Below are 23928 nucleotides of genomic sequence, written 5' to 3'. Positions count from 1 at the left end.
GAGGCACAGAGAAGTTAAGTGACTTGCCCAAGGTCACACAGCTGACAAGTGGCAGAGCTGGGATTAGAACCCATGACCTCTGGCTCCCAAGCCTGGGCTCTTTCCACTGAGCCACGCTGCTTCTCTGCTACTCTCCCCTGAATATCTCCCATTTTCCTAAATCCTGCCCCTGACATTTTTATTTGTTTTAAAAAAATTCTCCTGTCTGAGTTCTGTGCCTCTGGAATAGACTTTCACCCTTCATTCCAGTGATCACATTCCTTCTTTAGCTTCTAGCCTTAGGGGCCTAGCTTTGTTCACTTACCACCCCCCACCCCCACCCCCCCCCACACACACACCCCACAACCAGCCTCCCTCTCTGACTCAGGCTCTGATTTTCTTGCCTTTTGTAACTTTAGGTCCTGCTAGTAATGGTGGAGGATTCATCTTCTATCGCTAAGATTTTATCTTGGGTGTGAAAACTCAAGAAAGTTTTCCTTGTGCATGGATCTTCCTCCAGCTCTGTGGAACATGCCTGGAACTTAAAAGTGTGGAGGTGGACATGAAAATGTTAACTCCCTCTTCAGTTAATCCTTGATTATTCACTTGTGCCGGTTTTAACTGCCTAAGAATGGAGGGGCGAATGCTAATGGATACATTCCTAGGCTTCAGTCCCCTAAGGACTAAGCAACATTGAGTGAAATACAGAAGACTGGCTTTAAAACAAAATTCTGAAACCCAGAATATTTAGCCAAATTCATGTCAATTTTGTTAGGCTGAAAACTCAAAAACTCAGGTCAAATCCTTTCCACATTCCTCAGCATTTCCTAGGATAATTCAAGGAATTTAGAACATAAACGGTTACTTTTTCTGTCATGATTAAAACCTTTCAGGATCTCACTTATGGCTTAAAAACCTAATAAATTATTTAGTCTGGAATAACGCTCCTCTAGTGATAACCTTCTCACTGTTCCTCAGTCTCGTCTATCTGGCCGCCGGGAACACCTTGCCCACTCTGCCTCTTGTCTGGAACAATTTCCCTCCTCAAATCCCACAGACAAGTGCTCGCCCCCTCTTCCAAGCCTTATTGAAGGCACATCTCCTCTGAGAGGCCTTCTCTGATTAAGCCCCCCTTTCCTTTTCTCCCACTCCCTTCTGCATCACCCTGACTTGCTCCTATTGTTCTTCCCCTCTCCCAGCCCCACAGCACGTATGTACATATCTGTAATTTTATTTATATATCTGTCTCCCCCTCTCTCCCTGCTTCTAGATTGTAAGATCATTGTGGGCAGGGAATGTGTCTGTTTATTGTTGTATTGTACTCTCCCAAGTGCTTAGTACAGTGCTCTGCTCATAGTAAGCACTCAGTAAATACGACTGAATGAATGAATAATGGAAGAAACATGCTAAGGCAAAAAAACCATCTTGGTGCTGCATTAGAAAAGCAAAGTGTCCTCTCAGTAATTATAATAATAATAATGATTTTTGTTAAGGGCTTATTATGTGTTAAGCACTGTGGTAGAAGACCATCAGGTCCCACATGGGGCTCAAAGTCCAACTAGGAAGGAAAACAGGTATTGAATCTCTAATTTACAGATGAGGAAACTGAGGCACAGAGAAGTTAAGTGACTTGCCCATAATCACCCAGTGGCAAGTGGTAGAGCTACTGTTAGAACCAAGGTCCTCTGACTCCCAGGTGTATGCCCTATCCACTTGGCCACATTGCTTCACTTAAATTGCAGTTTTGTGAATTTATCCTTAAACTGTCTCTGAACAGGTATTCCGTCTTTACAATCACATGTGGTGTATTCTCTTTGGGGACAACCTTAACCAGGTTCCTAGAGCTCCCAAGAGTGCTCTGTGATGAGCCCAATCAATCAATGGTATTTATTGAGCGCTTACTGTGTGCAGAGCGCTGTACTAAAGTGCTTGGGAGAATACAACAGAATTAACAAGTTCCCTGCCCATAATGAGCTTATAGTCCAGTAAAGAGTGAATTAGATTAGACCACCATTCACCCATCTCATTTCCCTCCTCATGCCAAAGCTCCACAGACCAAGGGAAAGTAAGGAAATTCAGATAACATTTCTGACTTTGTGCCATTTCTAGGACCACATCTTTAAAAAAACAATCTGTCCTATTTTGAGACCTTTCATTGCGTCCTAGAGAATTAAAATGTGTGTTCAACAATTTAAGTAACAGAGCTCTACATTTTTCTGGGATTCCTTAATCAGAACTTGGCTTCCTAGAGAATGATTCTTAGTAACTGAGAACATAATGAGTATCCCAAAATGGTTGTTATTAACTGGTAGAGGTTGTGACAATGTGAGTATCAGGTCTCTGACTTTGCCCCTTTTATTTATTGAAAATGTACTTTGAGCTAGCTAGTGTTTTAATTTGCCTTCAATACCTCCACCACCCTTTTTTTTAAAAAAAAGAAACCTTGCTAGCAGTTTACATTTGTTCTGTTGAACACTTTTAAATGCTTACATAAAAAGTGACTTAGGTGCATATTGGTAATGCCTTTTTAATAGAATGAATTGAAGAGCAGCTTACTTAAATATATGCAAGGGGAGGAAAAAATTAATTTTGAACACATTCTATCAAAGATCCAATACCTTTTTCAGAAAGAAATGTTATATCCTTTATTTCTGGGTGGGCTGCACATTTCTAAAAGGTAAAATAAATAGCCATAGCATGGTTTCTTAGAAATTAATATTCAAACCCACTTGCTACATTGAAATTGAGATATTCTTCACTAAACTACAATATCTGACTCTGGGGCTTTGGAAAAAATCAATCTGAATTCAATATACCATTTATAATTGCTCGATTGTTTCTTGAGGACCTTTTGCCATCATTTATCTGCCCCAAGCCTGGAGTTATTTTAGAAGTGCTACTCTTCCTCAGTAGTTGACCATATTTGTTTTCCCTTCCTTTATTTACTCTTCATTTGCAACCTCTAGGCTTTTTTTTCCTTACTTTCCACCCAAGGACAGCAGGACCTGCTTCAAGAACTGATGATGATCTCCTGTTCTCAAAGATCCCAAGTATGTCATTTTCACTTGCTTTGGTTTTTCTGATGCCTGTTCATCCTTAAGTGGGCATCTTCATCCTCCAGCACTGAATCTTCCCGTTGTACCATTACCCTTTTTCTGGCTTGGTTCTAAATCAGAGCACATTGATATTTCTACCTTCAAAGAGTTGTCGTTTATTCAAGAACAAAAAATAACTCAGGGAGCACATTCTGAAATTCAGTTAGAAGTTCATCAAGCAGTGTACTAATGTTTCACTAATGGTAACATTTCTTTCCACACCTCTGAGGTGATTGAGAAGGTCCTTTAAAGTGAGATCTGGTAACAAGTGTATAGCAGCTCCAATTAGCTTCACTTGCGCCTGAAGTGAATCACAGACAGTAACAAGGTCTCCTAGGAACATTCCTCTCGCAAGTGCTGTAGTCATATTTCCTCATTAATTCCTTTCAATTGTCACTAATGCCATGTTCTGTGCTTTTGCATAGAAGACAAAAAAATTAAAATTTGGTATGTATGTAGAAGAGACAATTGCTTTCCATAATTCAAGATTCTTTTGAATTCCTTTAATAGTTTTGAAGCTTACCCAGTTTAATTCATTAACCTTTACCCCTTAAATAAATCAGAGGATTAGAATCTATTCCTTAAGAAAATAAAAAATTGATATACATATATATTTTGGGTGTCGGAATAGTTCCCTTTTAAGAATGTCAGGCCATTTATTTGATAAACGTTACAGTGAAGTTTGCAAATTGTTTACAACAAAAGTCACCAATGGCTTTTCAGATCTCAGTCTATGCTTCAAGTTCATTTTAAAAGTCTAATATCAAAAGCTAGTGGACCTAAAATTAAATTAGTAGGACTATCTCATTTGTTGGCAGGCTTCCTGCTCCTTTCTATGGTAAGTGCATCATCTGAAATAGACTAGTTTCTTTTTCTTCAAGAATCAGTAATGGCAGGATTATTGTGTTTTTCAGAATTCTGCCACATAAATATGATAATAATAATAATGATGGCATTTGTTAAGCGCTTACTATGTGCCAAGCACTATTCTCAGCACTTGGGGGGGATACAAGGTAATCAGGTTGTCCCACCTGGGGCTCACAGTCTTAGTCCACATTTTACAGATGAGGAAGCTGAGGCACAGAGAAGTAAAGTGACTTGCCTAAAGTCACACAGCTGACAAGTGGCAGAGCCAGAATTAGAACCCATGACCTCTGACTCCCAAGTCCATGCTCTTTCTGCTGAGCCAGGCTGGTTCTCTAATGATGGGACAGATGAGCGAGTGCCAGGATTCACTAAAAAGCAAATGAATGCCATAGAGCTAGTTTGGTGTAGTTTGATCAAGTAATAGCAAGAATTTGATATGTGTTGTCTGCCCTTAGATAAGGGGTCTTCCCCCTTGTCCCTCCCTCCTCCCCCCACAAATCCTGATCTTCACTCTCTCCTAATCTCTCAGCCATATCCATGTTAGCTCCTCCATCTCCCTCACCCCACCGTCAGTCCTAGTGGTTCCCAGCTCCAAACATGGTCATACAGGGCCTGTCACAGCACCTACTCATCAAGCAGAGAAACAGACTTTATCACAACCAAGATTGGAGCAAAAAGTGATAATAGAGGAAATCATATAAGCACCACTTTTCCAGAAGCAAGTGGATGAGAAAAAAAAAATCATTTTAAAGCTGCTTCCCAAGAACATTTAGTAACCACAAGCAGAATCTCGACAGAAAACGCAAGTAGGGAGAAGACTGCTAAACTTTGTGAGTGAATGGGCACGCAAAACTACGCGGACCTCTCTAGATCACCAATATCATTACATACAGATAACGAAGTAAATTTAGCCTAATCCCACTGGGCATACCCCCAGAGGGCCCCCAGCTCAAAAGGGACATCAGAAGTACTCTAAGAAGCTAGGCATATAGTCTCATGTGCTCAATTAGGCTTCTAGGATGCCTGAGGAATCAGAGCTGCTCTAAAAAGCTCCAGGGGCTGCCCTGCCAGGCAGTAGACCTGGAACCCACTAAATTGATCCACATCCCTCCAAACCAGCCCTGGGATACCTGGGCAGGAGACAAGATTCCACAGTGGCTAATCCTGCTGGACTGTAAGCTCACTGTGGGCAGGGACCCTGTATACCAACTCTATATTGTTTGATTCTACTTTCCCAGGCATGCTGCAAGTGCTCAATGAATACGATCGATTGACCGATTAGAAATGTGCCCAAGAGGACAATATGTAAGGCAGCAACCTGGTCTGCACTATGAACTTGGTCCCTGACCAAGAAACTCACCTTGGGCTCCTCAGTATTTCAAAAGCTGTTCCCTCTATGGTGGGAGGGAGGGCTAGGCAATCTACCTACTTGATGAGATAAGGCCTATTTCATCTTAGAGAGAAACAGGCCTTAGGTGGCTATAAACTCTGTTCTGCAAAGGTGTGTGATCTCAGCAGCTCATCACATCCTGCTTACTTTTCCTTCAAATACAGCCAGTTTTTGTACATACTGTATTAATTTGCATTTCTTTCCTCCCTGCCCATTTTTGAGGAGGGAAAAAAAGATTATTTTTCAAAACAGTGATTGTGGGGCTCTCCAGGGAAGGAAGAGGAATGGCATCAAAATGTGGTGGGTACAGGCCCACGAAGACAAAACAACTCGAGTAGGAAGGGGAAAAGCAGCGTGGCTTAGTGGAAAGAGCACAGGCTTGGGAGTCAGAGGTCGTGGGTTCTAATCCCGACTCCGCCACTTAGCTGTGTGACTTTGGGCAAGTCACTTAACTTCTCTGTGCCTCAGTTAACTCATCTGTAAAATGGGGATCAAGACTGTGAGCCCCAAGAGGGACAACCTGGTAACCTTGTATCTATACCAGCGCTTAGAACAATGCTTAGCACATAGTAAGCACTTAACAATTACCAACATTATTATTATTATTAATATAAGGGGTCATTTACAGTAATTCATTGAGTGCCTACAGTATGCAGGACTTAGGAGAGTGCAGTAGAAGTATGAAAGTCTCAGGTGCCTTCCTACCTTTCTCCACCTTTTTTAAAAATCTTGTCCTCTTTTTTCTCCCGCTCCCCTTATTGTTAGATTTAATTCCCTGCGTAATAGGCCCTCCACTGTCTTCTGGTTGAGAAATGATACCCAAGTGAGGCAGTTGTGCTAGTAAAAATGGTTTGTGTGTTGTGAAAACATAGGTAATTAACCTCTCAATTGTGCATGTCTGACTACCTGCTCTGTGTGGAAATGAAGGAAGGTAACCTATCTCATTGTGCTGTTGATACTATTCACCTTTGGAGAATAAAGGTTACAGGTAAAGTTGGGGACTCCAGGCTGGATGTTGATTTATCATATCATTGGAAAAAAAAAATCACTTGATGTTGCATCTCTCCCGTTTAAAGTAGGATGTTAAGTGCTTTGAGATTCTGTACTACAGTTATCAAGGATCTTTGCCCAAGATTTCACTTAATGCTTGGGTATATTGACATTTACATGGGAAACAGCACTAATGTTACATATTGAAAGTTGCAGCTCGCTCCAAGATTCATCACAATACACAAAAAAAATTTAATTAATGAAAATGTTTCTAGGTAATCAGCACCCACAACAACAGTGTTAATTGGGTGCTTTTGGTATGCAGAGCTCAATATTAGGTGAGCTGCACTCAAAAGAAGGAAAAGGTGGAGCTCCTCGAGGATTTTATAGTGTAATGTATTTTAATGCATTTCTTAATGTAGAATATTTTTAGGGAAAATCCAGACCACTGATGGAGCAAACAGTTGGAGAATAAGGTTGGAAAAGGGAGAAAATTTCAGATAATTTCTACTTAGACTATGAGTCCTCTGTAAGACAGGGACTGTGTGCAACCTGATTAGCTTGTATTTATCCCAGGGCTTACTACCATGCTAAGTACATAGTTACCGCACAACAAATACCACGTACATCCATGCTGCCTCATAAATGAGATAAATTCCAATTGTCTCATTTTCCAGTAGTGTACTAGGAGCTGGCTTAGATTTCTAGAAACTCATGGTAACGCATTAAGACAAATGAAGTTTCATTCCAACTTCACAGATACAGCTTTTTTCCAAATTCAAAGCAAGTTCACAAAAACATAGCTATTAGTGCTAGCTCATGATATCACTGTTTTTTCTTTCTTCATCTCATAAAAGGGTCCCAATCTAGATCCCCACAGCCCACTTCTGGAACCTTAACATGAAAGGTTAGCCTGATTGACAGATCGCAGTTCAGGCTGTTTCTTCCTCCCTGTTCCTTAGCCTCAGGGCAGACTCTGGAGTTCAGGCAGGTTGGCTGTGGGATGGGGGTGGTGAGTAACCTTGCTCCTCATTGCCTAGGTTGGAAGAGATCCGATGAGCTAAACAGGTTGCTGCTGCAGCTGTGCCTAATTCCCTTGGTGTTAAAAAAAGTACTGCTACAGAGCGAGCTAGTTCAACAAAACAAGGCTTCCACAGGGTTTCTCTAGTTCCCAGCTGGGCTTTCTCGGGGACATTAAAAATCCAAGACAATCAAGAGGACAAAATTTTCCAGGGGGGAAAAACACAGTCTTTGCAGTGGAGGTCTGGCTTTTAACCATACCTTGCTAACCACACCACAAAGTACTGATTTCTAAAATTCCCGTTATGTTCAGTTGAAAATGAGTTCACCTTTGCACTCTGAAGAAATAGGTGGGCTCTGAATTTTCCCAGAGGACATTGGTTTTGCCTCCGGCAGATGTGACCAGAATGTGTCTCTTAGGTTGTGTACACCAACATCATATCAGTTTAAGGACCCAGATATCCAAAATGATAATATTGCCGCTTACTATTTAAGATGCTTATCTTGCAGTTGATCTACTTGTTCTGCGATTACTGAAAATGAGCAGAATAAGTAGTATATAAATCAAATCATCTAGTTGGGTTTTCAGTTGAATAAAAATCCTTGCTGCTGCTTGTTATATCCACCTATTTCCGCTTAACATTTTAATCTGAAATGTACAGGGTAACCCTCGATGGCATAGTGGATCGAGCACAGGCCTGGGAGTCAGAAGGTTATGGGTTCTAATTCTGCCTCAGTAACTTGTCTACTGTGTGACCTTGGGGAGTCACTTTACTTCTCTGGGCCTCAGTTCTCTCATCTGTAAAATGGGGATTGAGACTGTGAGCTCCACATGGGACAGGGACTGTGTCCAACCTGATTTGTTTATATCTACCCCAGCGTTTAGTACAGTGCCTGGCACATAGTAAGTGCTTAACAAATGCCATAATTATTATTATTATTCAGCCTTTGTCAATTTTCCCCTTGAGTAATCTAATGATCTTTACAATGGCCATTCATGATTGCTGGATCAACTCTTGGGCTCTTCTTTCTCTCATATTTCTGATAGGGAGATAAACCTGACCTGGTGGTTCCTAATCAAATTTATTTTTGTAAATGTATATTTACATATTCACATATTTATGCATATATGTGTATGTATGTACATGGTATGTTTTAAATGCTTACTCTACGCCAGGCGCTGTACTAAATGCTGGGATAGATATCAAGCTAATCCGGTTGGACACATTCCATGTCCCACATGGGATCACAGCTTTAACCCCTATTTTACAGATGAGGTGACTAAGCCACAGAGAAGTTAGGTGACTTACCCAAGGTCAAACAGCAGACAAGGGCAGAGCCGGAAATAGAATCCCGGTCCTTCTGTCTCCCAGCTCTGTGTTCTACTTACAAGGCTATGCTACTTCTCACATAGTTTTCATATAGAATATTGATGGTGTTCTTTTGTATAAATCTAGGTTCTTGTCTTCCACAAAGCATCATTTGATTTGGTACATTGAAATCAATTTGCATTACTTCTCATTCCCTGGCTCCCAACTTTGGCTTTTCTGGGTCAAGTGATTGCAGGTGGTATAAGTGAAATTCAAATAGAGTGCTGATCACTTAGACTGCAGTTAATAGCAGTAATAATAATTGCAGTTTTTATGAAGTGCTTACTCTGTGCCAAGCACTGTCCTAAGCACTGGGATAAATACAAGATGATGAACAGATATGTACAGGAGTGCTGAGGAGGGATGAATAAAAGGAGTAAGTCAGGGCAACGCAGAAGGGAGCAGAATCAATCAATCGTATTTATTGAGCACTTACTGTGTGCAGAGCACTGTACTAAGCGCTTGGGAAGTACAAGTTGGCAACGTATAGAGACAGTCCCTACCCAACAGTGGGCTCTCAGTCTAGAAGGGGGAGACAGAGAACAAAACCAAACATATAAACAAAATAAAATAAATAGAATAAATAGAATAGATATGTACAAGTAAAATAAATAAATAAATAGAAGAAAAGGAAGAGGGCTGAATCAGGGAAAACTTCTCAGAGGAGATTTGCCTTCAATAAAGCTTTGAAGTTGGGGGGGAGAGTAATTGTCTGTCAGATATAAGGAGGGAGGGTGTTCCAGGTCAGAGGCAGGATGTGGAAGAAAGGTTGGCGGTGAGATAGACAAGATCAAGGTACAGTGACTAGGTTGTCATCTTTAGGCTGTAAGCTCGTTATAGGCAGGGAATGTGTCTATTGTTGTATTATACTCTCCCAAGCACTTGGTACAATGTGTTGCACAAAGTGAGCGTTCAGTGAATACAGTTGAATGAATTAGAGGAGCAAAGTACGTGGGCTAGGTTATAGTAGGAAAGTAGCAAGGTGAGGTAGGAGTTGGCAAGGTGATATACAGCTGATGGTAAGGAGTTTCTGTTCGGTGCAGAGGAAGCTGGGCAACCACTGGAGGCTCTTGAGAAGTGGGGGAACATGGACAGAACGCTTTTGTAGAAAAGTGATTCAGGCAGCAGAAAGGAGTATGGACTGGAGTTGGGAGAGACAGAAGGCAGGGAGGTCGGCAAGAAGGCTGATCCAGTACTCAAGTCATGATAGGATAAGTGCTTGGATTAACATGGTAGCAGTTTGGGTGGAGCAGAAAGGACAGATTTTAGTGATGCTGTTGGAAGTTGAACCCACAGGATTTGGTGATAGATTGAATACATTAGTTTAATGAGAGAGTGGAGTCAAGGATAAAGCCAAGGTTGCAGTCTTGTGAGACAGGAAGGATGGTGGTGCTGTCTACAATGATGGGAAAATATCAAATAGCTGGATTCGTACTATATAGAAAAGGTTAATATTTTATGATTTTTCTCTTTAACAGATGAATAAAAGTTGAGGTAGTGAATGAATATATTGAAAGGGGTTTGTGCGTAATGTTAACTACAGTTGGTTTAAGTAGTTTAAGGTACTGGGCCACAAGAAACTATTTATAAAGTTGATTTTGTGCTTCAGTTAACCAGAGCAGTTAACATTGAAAAAGTTATTCGAAGCCAGTACCCAATTAGACTATCTTAAATTAAAAGACAGCAAATCTTATATTTGCCATAAGACGCCTAATCAGTTTCATTGGCAAGCTGAAAAAGATTAGAATGACCGGTGTACAGATAAGGCTCAGAATTTTAGGAAAACAAAACAAGCAAATATTTCCAACTTTTTACGTGACTTCATTTATTCATTCCAATCCATTCAAATTTTCATTTCCCTAATACATTTCTAGCTTTTATAAAATGTTTATATCGCCAGTCCAGTGTTTCTGGAGCTAGTTATCTAGAAATGATCTAAAAACCTTAAACAGTAAAAGCTGCACTCTTGGTGATTGGACACATGACACAAAGTATTGTTTTCCAACCAGAATTACTGCATTCATATTTCAAGTACATTAATGCCAGAAAGATGTGATATAAAATAAAATACAATTTTATAGCATATTGATCTTTTTCATTTTAAAAAAACTATTTTTCTAGTTTTCCAGTTCTTTAGTTTATAATAGGCAAAGTACTCATAAACGTATCTAATTGAAATCATATTGAGATTGTAGTACTTGACTTTAAAAGATACCAATAATGCATTCTCTCGAAGCAGCTTAAAAGATGTTTGCGGAAAGAAAATATTACTTGGTCATCCATCAGCCCCTGACCTCTTTTTATGGTAGTAGGAGAACAGTCCTTCTTAATTTAACACAAAATTCCTTACTGTAATTCTCCTTTTTTTGTACATTTCAGGTGTGTGGAAGTCATTGCTAAAGAAGGACATAAGTTGAAAGAGCTGTACTTGGTGTCCTGTAAAATCACTGACTATGGTATGTAGTAAAACATGATTTTCTCATCTCTTCTCAAAAAAGAAAATTAGAAAATGTGCAACTTTTGTATAACCTTTGAGTCCTTTTCAAATTAACACATTTCAGGTGAAGAATTTAAATAATCAATTCTATTAAGTAGAAGAATGGTCAGATTAATTAGTAAAATTGAAGGTGAACTATTGCCTTCAAATGCCCTGTGGGTAATTTGCTTTTTTCATTGGTCACTTATGGGAGAAAATTTCAGAGATGCAGTCATTGAATTTGCATATCAGGACAATTACAAAATAGCACTTATTGACAAAATGAACACATACAATATTCTATGTTGGGATTGATTTGATTGGTTCAATTAATGTCATCAGACAAACTACCTCTTGTGGTTCCCAAGGAAGAGATTTAAAGGAGTTTAATGTTTTGTCAATATTTGTAGTGGGGCACCTTCATTTTTATATCTACCTAAGGACATGTGCAGTGGATGGTCAGGAGTTTATTTGCTCTCTTTCAAAGAAGGGAAGTCCGGAAAGCATTATAAATACGTGTGGGTACTGCGCTATCTTAAACCTGTAGTAAATTTAAAACTTTTAAGAGGTTTCTGCAAGTTTGGTTAAAATAACTTTTTCCTACCTTTTCTGACCCGTTTTGACCACTTTTAATACAGATTTCAGAGATATTTCAAATCTTCAGCCTCTCTAAGAGCCCTAAACTGGCTTTTCAAAGTCTTCCTTTCATTTGTGTTAATTTCCCAGGGAATTTGATATATAGTAGTAAGGAAAGCAGTGTTGAAAATGTAGCAATTTGCAGCTCAGTTTGCCCCAGGATTATGGGGAGTGCTTGGCGCCTTGTCATATACATGGATGTATGCTGCCAGGGCTTGGGTTGAATAAGGTAGTCCCCCTGCCTTGACTATAGCCTGACTGCTTCCTTTGCTACAGAAGGTGCAATCCTTACATGCTGAGGAAAAGAGGGGCAAGAGAGCTGCATCACTTAAGAGGAGAGGATATGAGCTGTTTTCACAGGATCAGTGTATATCAGTCCCAGCTATAAGTCCAAACAGAGGCAGGACAGCTGGAAGCCCTTCTGTTTTTGGCATTCTTCATCTGGCACAATAAGGAGATGATGAATACTGAGAAGAAGATGATGATAATGTCAATAATTAAGATAGTGTTTACATCTCTGTAATCAAAATTCCATTCCATCAGTATTTTGGTTATATGTATTGGTGATGGTAAAATCATTATTTTTAGGCTTAATTAATATTATAAAAAGCTTTTTTTAGAGGGCAGCATATTTCCAGTATTAAATAAAGGTTGTGTTGATTATATAGAGCTTGTTGAAACAAAAATCTGTAAGAATTTTTACAAAAATCTGTAAATCTGTAATAATAGTGATGATAATAATAATGGTGGTATTTTTTAAGCGCTTACTGAGGCACTGTACTAAGCACTGGGGTGGGTACAAGCAAATCAAGTTGAACACAGTCCCTGTCGCTTGTGGGGCTCACAGTCTCAATCCCCATTTTACAGATGAGGTAACTGAGGCACAGAGAAGTTAAGTGACTTGGCCAAGGTCACACAGCAGACAAATGGGGGAGCTGGGATTAGAACCCATGACCTTCTGACTCCCAGGCCCATGCTCTATCCACTACACCTTGCTGCTTCTCTAAAGGCCATTAAAGTAAACAGGTTTTTATGGATTCTAAGTGATTACCTTAGAAAAAACTTGAATCTTTATGGGGGAAAACATGATATAGAGAGTAAATTGGTAGAAATTCGAGACTTGTCCTCAGGAAAATACTGCTGAATTATTAGAAGTCATTCCAAGAGGATTCTTTTAATATGAGAAAACAGGAGAATTAAGAGATTAGTGTTAATTGTTGACCATAACTAATGCTTAATCTAAAGACAGATGGGTGAAATAATTAAATGTGCTCTAAAAAACTTCAATATGAAATATGAGATTCATCAGTATGTAGTACCTTAATTTGCTTTTGACAACTGACTCTAGGAGAGAGATAAGGTAAATAATTGCCAGAACCAGTGTTCTGTGGTCATTCATTCATTCATTCATTCATTCAATCGTATTTATTGAGTGCTTACTGTGTGCAGAGCACTGTACTAAGCTCTCGGGAAGTACAAATCGGCAACATATAGAGACGGTCCCTCCCCAACAATGGGCTCACAGGTTATTCTGAATATCTTCTTCCTTCATCTAAGCCAAGAAGATGTTGAAAACCCACTACTCTGACAGTTCTGACAGTGGCCTGATTTTTTCCCCCCCCAAATTGTTAGGGAGGCAACTTTGAATCGCATCAACTGATTTAATATACATTTGTATATTTATTTCTGCAGTTACAGTGGTCTGAAATGCCTAACATTTTATGGGCTGATGTAAATTCCAGCTCCATGGGTATGAGAATACTTTACCTTTTCTTAACTTCCCCTTTCTCTTTTTCACATCGTGTTCTGGTTTCCAAGGCCCAGGGTAGGGCCCAGGTACAGAAATAAAACTACAGCAAAGCCTTTTCAAGGACCTAAGGGAAAACAGTATTCTTTCCTCTTATTTTTGACCGTATATAATAATGATAATTGTGGTATTTGTTAAGTCGTTACTATGTGCAAAGCACTGTTCTAAGCTCTGGGGGGCATACAAGGTGATCAGGTTGTCCCTCTTGGGGCTCACAGTCTTAATCCCCATTTTACAGATGAGGGAACTGAAGCACAGAGAAGTTAAGTGGCTTACCCAAGGTCACACAGCTGACAAGTGGCAGAGCCAGGAATTGAACCCATGACACCTGACTCCCAAGCCCGCACTCTTTCCACTGAGCCACACTGCTTCCCCTAGCCACGCTGCTTCCCCTGTATACTTGTTTTGTTTTGTTGTCTGTCTCCTCCTTCTAGAGTGTGATCCCATTGTTGGGTAGGGACCGTCTCTATTTGTTGCCGATTTGTACTTCCCAAGTGCTTAGTACGGTGCTCTTCACACAGTAAGCGCTCAATAAATACAATTGAATGAATGAATGAATGCAGGAAGGTATGGCAAACCCACCTCTATCTTTTCAGCCATATTTACACACATGGATAAGACCTCACCTTCGTCTTCAAAATGAAGGACGGCCCCCAAAAGAGGTCTGTTATCTCTCGAAGTCTTTTGGCATTCGCTTCTGATGGTTTTCATAAGCATTTTTTCATTAATGTCATTCTCAGATAACGTCAGCTATAGATTTTAAAGCATTAGAAATAACAAGTAGGAAACAATGCTGATTTTATTTAGTAACAATAGAAATGGTATTTACTGAGTACCCATGGTGTAAAGTGCACAGCACTATGGGGTTTAGGAGAGTACAACACAAAGAAGCAATGCAGCCCCTGTCCATGACCCTCTAATGGGTGAGCCAGAGCTAAAAAATACTTATCCCTGAAGTAATCAAAGTAATCAGATGTAGAATTGAATAGACACATATAAATATACAAGGCTGAGGATGGGTATTCGGATATATACCATCTGAAACTGAACTATCTTGGTAATTCTTTACCGGTATATGTGCAGGAAATGACTGGTGGGTTTTTACTGCTTCGGATGTTGGGATTAAAAGGGGAAAGCTTGTTGGAGGAGATGAGATTTTAGAAGAGCTTTGAGATGTGTGGTCTGACACGTTGGGGAAGGAGGGAAGATGATCTTGAAAAGCAAAGAGAGCAAGTTGGGGAGTAACTGGTGATGGGAGCAGAAATGTAAAATGAGCATTATTGGTGAAGAGCCTCAAGGCTAACCATGAGGGGTTTTTACTTGCTGCTTGATATGGAGGGAAATGGGAAGCCATTGTAGGGTTTGAAGAGGGGAAGATATTTTGCTAGCTGTGTTATTCTAAGAGCAAAAGAAGACAGGTTTAAAAACAAAAACTGTGGGTTGGAAACATTTTTGAAGATGTCACCCAGATTTCTCTAAGCTCACTGAATTAGGTGATACTTCTTTTAAATGTCTGAAAGTAAGCCTTTCATTGAAACTGGGTCATGTGATTGTAACTATTCCCTGACCTTCATGATTTTGGTTTTCTCCCTTGCACACAAAAGCTTTGATGTAACATTGACTAACATTTTCTGATTTCCTATTGCTCATTGTATTGCAAACATATTCAACCTCTCCTCCTTCCTCCCTTTTAGTCATTGTGACATTGCTGTGGCAGCACTAATGGTAGTGCCATTACCCCAAGTGTGTTCTGGGAGAAGCAGCATTGTGTAGTGGATAGCTCCTGGGCCTGGGAATCAGAAGGTCATGGGTTTTAATCCCAGCTCCACCACTTGTCTGCTCTGTGCCCTCAGGCAAGTCATTTCACTTCTCTGGGCCTCAATTACCCTCATCTGTAAAATGGGGATTAATACTATGAGCCCCATGCAGGACGGGAACTGTGTCCAACTCGATTTGCTTGTATTCACCCCAGTGCTTAGTACAGTGTCTGGCATATGGTAAGTGCTTAACAGATGCCACAATTATTATCACTACTATTGTTATTATTATTCTGGTCCTCTAAGGAGGCATGGATGATGGTGGAATTGCAAAGTGTCTCCACAGCCAAAGTTATAATGCTTCCATTCAGCAGAGTGGCTCCTCTGAGGGATTTTGTCCTTGAAATGGTTTTTCCCCTTAAACCAACATGCAGCAAGAAAACGTGTACTCCAATTTAAGGAGAGGGGAAATCAGACTGATTTGACCCTTGACTGTTTCATCAGTATTACTCTCTGGGTCACACAGAGAAAGAAAGAGCTGAGTTAGCTGAACAAATATGCTGAAAGTCTCTGCGCTATATAAAGATGCAGACACTTCTGAGTGTGATTTTTTCTATTTATTTTTTTTTCCCCCGAATGTGAAAGCCAGGAGAGGTTCTGGTGTTTTAGCCTCTCTGTTTCTGGTAAAACCTGAACAGTATTTAAATTTAACTTTTCTTTCCTTTAACATTTTTACTACAGACTAGTAAAAACAGCTTGAACTTTTTTCTACATAGAACCTGTGTTAAATTAATTAAGTGGTTGTAAGGATGCATTACTGTTAAACAAGGACAGCAATCGCACCTTGACGTGACAGCTGTCTTTTAAATTGTCCTGCTCAATCTCTAGAGTTTATTGATTTCCTGGCCCCATGGGGTATGTGTTAGTGGGGAACATTTTATAAGCAGCAGTTTGGGGTTTTTTAATAGTTCTGGTGCCAGTGAGTATTTTGGGTTCTTGAAACACCACAAAAGTGGTTACATACATATTTTGGTGGAAATTGAGAGAAGTATGTATGGGCAGATTAGAAGATATATAACTCGCACTAGGGGAAGAAGATTACTGGGGCCTTTTCCCTATTTGACTTATTTGTATAAAAACTAGGAGGATAATGGCCTGTTTCCTCCTCTCCCTTTTTCCATGTTGTGCATGGAGTAAGTGAGTGATCTCAGCTCAGTTTCTCAAAGATACATGTGCCCTTCACTAAACCACACCATTGTTAGTAGTCTCAGCAGAGAAGCCGAAGATTTAATAAGCATGGGAAATGAAAAAGGAAACTTGCACTGTGATACTTGATAATACTTTTGACAATACATGGTGAGTGTTCAGAAAGGAGACAGGAAAAAAAAGGAAAATTGCATGAGCTGATTTATGTTTTGGAAATTGAAACTATTTCAACTGTTTGTAGTTTAAATGTTTATATTTATATGTTGATAAATATCAGACACCTTTAGCAAAGCCCACTTGCTCTTTGCAAAAGCTCTGTTATTATTTAAGATGTCTTAAGAATATTTACATCTATATGACTAGGTAAAAGAGGATGAGATTGTATTTGACAGGAAATACCTCTTAAAGGAAGTCAAACCCTCTCAATTCTTTTACATTTGTGTACCGTAAGAATGATCTCACTGGTAGAAGAGGAAAAACACATAATTAACAATTTGTTCTTAGACTTTAGCACAATATGGTACTCCCTAGGGTTTTCCCTAGGGCCATGCTTAGATGTCTAAGATGTTTAGAATGATTGAGGTGTATGTGGATTTTTGTATTTATTAATACTGTCTTTCCCAAGTGATGATTTTCTGTTTCTTTCCATATCTTTGTAATCAACTATCTCCTATTTTGCCTAGTACCCCATGCTGTGGAGCACATGGAAGCTCCAAAGTATAATACAGGATTGAGACAATTACTTGGGACTTTACACCTCTTAACTAGGTTATTAAGACAAAGCAGAGTCTTAGCCTGAATTTCCAGGTTATTTTTCATAGGCGATTAGACCCTTCCAGAACTGTGATAGGTTACAGCAGCTTTCCCCACTTCATTCAGTGTCCTGGGAGATGGCGCTGTCACCCTCCTCCCCAGATAGAACCTTGGCCTTGCATGGCTGATTTTTTTTTGAACTCCACACTAGAAAGAGCAGAGGTCACACAGCAGACAAGTGATGGAGTTGGGATTAGAACCCAGGCCCTTTGATTCCCAGGCCTGGGCTCTTTCCCCTAGGCCAAACTGCTACTTTAAAAATACTTGTTGAACCTTTCTTCACATCATTTGGCTATCACTCCACATTAGACTCTAAGCTCCATGAGGGCAGGGATCTCATTTTACCTTGCTTATAGCTCCCCTCAGTGCCTTGCATAAGGTAAAAGCTGAGTAAATACTACTATTATTTTCTTTTCAACTGTTGTATTTAGGTATCTTTTTCTAGGTATCTTTCTCTAGTTCCTCTTCATGGTGTAGGACTTTTGCCACTACTGTCTGATATTTTCCCACATATTAGGCCATCCCAAGAGCTTTGAAGTCACAAATATAGGAAATGAGCTGCATTGCTGGGCAGTATAAAACTTACTGTTTTTTCTTTCCTTGATGGACAGCAAATTTAATCCCAATGGCCAGTGAACTTCGTTATCTGTGGAGAAGGTTGAATCCACTTATTCTCCTCAGAATATTTCTTCCAAGAGTTCTGTAAACTTGTGAAAAGCAGAGTGTATTTTAAAAAAAATAGTGGATCCAGTATTTTCTCATCTGTTACAGATGCCTAATTGCAAAACTGATCTAGAAGGGTAATAATATCCTTCATGCCTCTCTACTAATGCCCACTCAGTCAGTAGGCATTCTTTTCACACAGCCCTATATGGCTGCTTCCAAATATACCTTAAGTTGTGTTTATATCCGCTTCATCTAAATACTTAATTTAAATATAAACTCCAATAAATACTTGTCTGCATAATTGCGTCTTTACCCAATTTGTGTTAATATTTAGCATATCTGAAGCAATTTTAACTTTCACAGAGCATTCCCATCTTCAGTTAGCTGTTCCTGTAATAAAAGTGTTAAATAGATAAGGAGGATTATTACAGATGGGAAAAATGAACCTAAATCACATAGTAAGAGTAGAACTTGCAGTTCTTGATTTTGACTCTTGTACTTAGTGTGCAAGGTATGAAATAATGCAACGTTTGTGTCATTATAAAGCATGTAAGTATTATTCATTATTGAGCATAACAGGGTACTTGACACTGGGCAGAGCATTAGGAAAATATGTTGCTAACAAAATTGTATCCCGTCTTACATAACGAAGTAGTTTACCAATCAGCTCATTTTCTTTTTAATGCTTTTTGTGCAAAGTCCTGGAAAAACAGGTGTTTGCATTGATGCATCTATGCTCATTCATTTTTAAAAAATACAAAAATAACACATGCAAGCATATGAATTTTTAAACAGAGAATGAAGATATCTTCCAGGAGCTATATAATCCTCTAGACTGTGAGCTCGTCATGGGCAGGAAATATGTCTGATGTTATATTGTACTCTCCTAAGTGCTTAATACAGTGCTTTGCACCCTGTAAGCACTCTGTAAATGTGATTAATAATAATGTAGCCATGCTACAACAGATCTTTTGGAATGGGAAACCCAAACTAGATTTTTCAGTAACCAATGGTCATTTCTTCATGATATTGCCTTATCAGGCAGCTGTAGAGAAATTGTGCATGGCCAGGCAAAGTAACTAAGGTTTATCTGATGCAAATGACTCAGAGAGTAATTTACTTGTAGCAAAACAAGTGGAAAGAGCACAAGACTAGTAGCTAGGAGACTTGGGTTCTAATTCTGGCTCTACTACTTGCTGGCTGTGTGATCTTGGGCAAGTCACTTAACTTCTCTGTGACTCTGTTCTTCATCTGTAAACTTGTTGTGGGCAGGGAACGTGTCTACCAACTCAGTTGTACTCTCCCAAGCACTTAGTACAGTGCTCTGCACACAGTAAGCACTTGATCGATTGCAGCATTTAGCATAGTGCTAGGCACATAGTTAGCACCTAACGAACAGCACTATTAGTAGTAGTTATAGGCCTGGTCCTGTTCAATTTATTCTTCAGGGCTATGCTAGAGGACGCTGCACGACGTCTGGTCATAAACATTAGAGTATATGTATATATTTTCTATATAGAATATAGATACATACATTCATGTATATAGATATAAAATCCTCTGGGATTCTCTTCCAACTCCGTAGACTTTGCACATTAGTCATTGTCCTAGAAATAATCAGTCAAGAATTGCTATAGTCAAATGACGACATATCCGACACATTTAGCATCTGACTCATCGGACAGTTCCATCAGCTTCACTTATATGCCTGTAGTCAACATCAAATTGCACGACCAGATCCTAAACACCTAAGTCCTGGAACAGTTTCCTAGCAATAAAGCACGTCTCACGTCAACACAGCTGGGCTGAGACACCTTGGTGTCATCCTCGACTCCGCTCTCTCGTTCACCCCTCACATCCAAGCCGTCACCAAAACCTGCCGGTCTCAGTTCCACAACATTGCCAAGATCTGCCCTTTCCTCTCCATCCAAACCGCTACCCTGCTCGTTCAAGCTCTCATCCTATCCCGTCTGGACTACTGTATCAGCCTCCTCTCCGCTCTCCCATCCTCCTGTCTCTCCCCACTTCAGTCCATACTTCACGCCGCTGCCCGGATTGTCTTTATCCAGAAACGCCTGGGCATGTTACTCCCCTCCTCAAAAATCTCCAGTGGCTACCAATCAACCTTCGCATCAGGCAGAAACTCCTCACCCTCGGCTTCAAGGCTCTCCATCACCTCGCCCCCTCCTACCTCACCTCCCTTCTCTCCTTCTACAGTCCAGCCAGCACCCTCCGCTGCTCTGCTGCTAATCTCCTCACCGTGCCTCGTTGTCGCCTGTCCCGCCGTCGACCCCCAGCCCACGTCATCTTCTCGCCTGTCCCGCCATCGACCCCTGGCCCACGTCATCCCCCTGGCCTGGAATGCCCTCCCTCCGCACATCTGCCAAGCTAGCTCTCTTCCTCCCTTCAAGGCCCTACTGAGAGCTCACCTCCTCCAGGAGGCCTTTCCAGACTGAGCCCCCTCCTTCCTCTCCCCCTCCTCTCCATCTCCACCCCCCCGCCTTACCTCCTTCCCTTCCCCACAGCACCTGTATGTATGTATATATGTTTGTACATATTTATTACTCTATTTATTTTACTTGTACATATTCTATTTATTTTATTTTGTTAATATGTTTTGTTCTCTGTCTCCCCCTTCTAGACTGTGAGCCCACTGTTGGGTAGGGACTGTCTCTATATGTTGCCAACTTGTACATCCCAAGCACTTAGTAACGCTTCGAGAAACAGCGTGGCTCAGTGGAAAAGAGCCCGGGCTTTGGAGTCAGAGGTCATGGGTTCAAATCCTGACTCTGCCAACTGTCAGCTGTGTGACTTTGGGCAGGTCACTTCACTTCTCTGTCCCTCAGTTCCCTCATCTGTAAAATCGGGATTGACTGTGAGCCTTCCGTGGGACAACCTGATTACCTTGTATCCTCCAGCACTTAGAACAGTGCTTTGCACATAGTAAGCACTTAATAAATGCCATTATTATTAGTAGTAGTAGTAGTAGTACAGTGCTCTGCACACAGTAAGCGCTCAATAAATACGATTGAATGAATGAATGAATGAAAGTAGAGCATGTGAGGCGAAAGGTTGATGGTAGATTATCCAAACAGCCGAAATTGGGAAACCAAAGTCAAGGAGGGCAGAAGAAACTTCATCAAAGCTAAACTAAGCCTCAGACAATTTTGCCTCATCTGAAAACTGGGAATTAATTGCCAGAGACAGATCCAGCATAGGGCAGTAGAGTCGAGAAAGGAGTAACTCTCTTTGAGCAAAAGCTTCATAAAGATCATCCTAATCAATCGGTGATAGCTATTGAGCGCTTCCTGTATGAAAAAGCACTGCTCTAAACCCTTGGGAGAGTTCCGTACAACAGAGTTGGTAGGCATAATCCCTGCTCACAAGGAGTTTACAGTCTGGAGGGAGACAGATAGACATTAAAATAAAGTACAGATAGGGAAAATGGACAAAGGATATATATATACAGCTATGTGGAGAAGCAGTGTTGCCTAGTCCCTTCAGCTCTCTATGCCTCAATTATATCATATGTAAAATGGGAATTAACATTGGGAGGCCCCTGTGGGACAGGGACTGTGCTCAACCCGATTGATGTATCCACCCTGCTGCTAAGTACAGTGCCTGGCATATAGTAAGCTCTTAACAAATACCTTAGTAGGGCTTGGGCAGGAAACCATGAGGGAAAGAATCCTGGGATTATTGGGATTATTATTGGGAAGCAGCGTGGTTTAGTGGCAAGAGCACAGGCTTGGGAGTCAGAGGATGTGGGTTCTAATCCCATCTCAGTTTATTGTCTGCTGTGTGACCTTGGGTAATCCACTTAATTTCTCTGTGCCTCAGTTACCACATCTGTAAAATGGAGAGTAAGACTGTGAACCCCATGTGGGACAACCTGATTACCTTGTATATACCCCAGTGCTTAGAACAGTGCTTGGCACATAGTGAGTGTTTAGCAAATGCAAAAGCTTCTGAGTTTATTACGATCATGCATAAATCTCATCATCAAATCTCCACTGTTAGTCCAGTGGAAAGAGCCCTGTTCTGCAAATCAGGAAACCTGGGGTCTAGAACCATTTCTGCCTGTACTTGGCTAATGTGGGCAAGAACCACATTTGCATTTGCCCGTGTTCTCGCTTGTTGCACTGTGTACCTCAGTGGGACTATAATTGGTTGGGTCAAGACTGTGTGCAAGCCACAGGTCTATAATTAATTGGCCTGCAAAGGTTTTCAATACTCTAGTCTCAGGACCGAGGCTCCTCTGTCATTCCTGACCGGAGACTCTGTTCACCCATCCATCATCAGACACATCATCTTCAAATATCTTTGAAGATGAAAGGCAGCTTTGTATGTATTGTAAATCAACTTTCTCAGCTCCAAGAAATTCAGGTCCACCTATGACTAGTATCAACAGCTGCTCTTACCCAGTCTCCTCATACTCTTTTAGTGTCTAACTTTCAAAGTTTCAAGATGCAAGCATAAGGGTCTTCTGAAGCACAAGAACTCATGGAAATGCTTCCAAGAAAGGATTATGAGGGTTTTACAAAGCCACTGGGTCTGGCTTTTTTGCTTTAGAAATCTGAATGAACCATTATGTGGAATTAGAATTTGAAGCACTTGAAACTCGTTTTGATCTTTTAAAAAACTCCTAATCTGAACTGTGAAGAGCCTGAAATTAGCTCCCCTAAGCCACAGTACCTTACAATCTTTGTTTTTGTCTTTATGTTGTCATAGAGTTTTGTTTCGTCCTTCCTTAAGTGTCTATTTCCAGTCCCTTCTCTCCCTTTAGATTGTGAGCCCCCCTGAGGGACAAAGAACCATGTCTGATTCCCACCTGCGTAGTCTTTCCCAGTGCTTGTATAATGTTCTGCACATAAAAAGTGCTTAATACATACTCTCACTAATACTGCTAGTACTATTACTACTACTTGGCTTTGAGAAGTCTATCTTTTAATTGGACAAGAATCTATTTTAAGAACATACTTAGAATTTCAGAGAACTTTTGTTTTGTGAAAATCACATTTCTAACTGAGCCTCATCACTCCAACTAAGGATTGAGGTAGATGATTTTCTCAGTCAGATATTCAGCTCCCAATGGCTCTAGTCGAGGGGTCGGGGGGGGGGGGGGGATAGTCATTCTCCCGTGAATTGCTCCCTCCATCATCATCATCATCAATTGTATTTATTGAGCACTTACTGTGTGCAGAGCACTGTACTAAGCGCTTGGGAAGTACAAGTTGGTAACATATAGAGACAGTCCCTACCCAGCAGTGGGCTCACAGTCTAAAAGGGCTCCATGTTAGCCCTTGTATTTTGTCACTAACAGCCCTTAAGCCTAAAACTGCAATTCAGTAACCTTTGCGGTTCTTAAATTCAAATCTTTGCAAAATTAAATTAAAACTTTGTCAATACTTATTCTAGCCATAGTGAGGTAGAAAGAACCTCCCCTGCAATTTGACAATACTAAATGTAATTCATAAGTATCAAAAATCAATTTTCTCTGTATAACTTTCAATGATGCTCCCGATGTCATGAAAATTCCATGCAATTTTCTTTAAAAGTTGGTTTGGAATGCCACTGTGCATCTTGAAGCCCCCATAGAGTGAGTTAAATTACAGCAATAGCATATTTCTCTAGCACGATACAGTTGCAAATCCTTTGTCCTGAAGTACACAGTAAAGGGTTTTCTCCTTGAACAATGAAGCAAGTTGAACTTCCAAGTTCAGTTTTGACTTAATGCATAATGTACTGCATTTTCAAATCTGTTCTTTTGCCCTTCCCATTCCCTTCCCCTTCTCCCCCCTGCCCAGACAAATATATTGTATAACAGTTAGATGAGGAAAAAAATGGCACTAAGAA

General features: G+C 40.4%; 1 protein-coding gene across 1 annotated transcript in view; it reads left to right on the top strand.

The window, feature by feature from the left end:
• FBXL17 (F-box and leucine rich repeat protein 17) overlaps nt 1–23928 on the top strand; it is a 415020-nt gene that overhangs the window by 270106 nt on the left and 120986 nt on the right. Inside the window, exon 7 of the mRNA XM_038770404.1 lies at nt 11091–11167. Within this exon, the coding sequence (XP_038626332.1) occupies nt 11091–11167 (77 nt within the window). The remainder of the gene's footprint in view (nt 1–11090; nt 11168–23928) is intronic.

This window comes from Tachyglossus aculeatus, chromosome X3 (assembly GCF_015852505.1).
Source record: "Tachyglossus aculeatus isolate mTacAcu1 chromosome X3, mTacAcu1.pri, whole genome shotgun sequence".
Taxonomy (NCBI): domain Eukaryota; kingdom Metazoa; phylum Chordata; class Mammalia; order Monotremata; family Tachyglossidae; genus Tachyglossus; species Tachyglossus aculeatus.
This window is presented reverse-complemented; position numbering and strand designations above follow the sequence as displayed.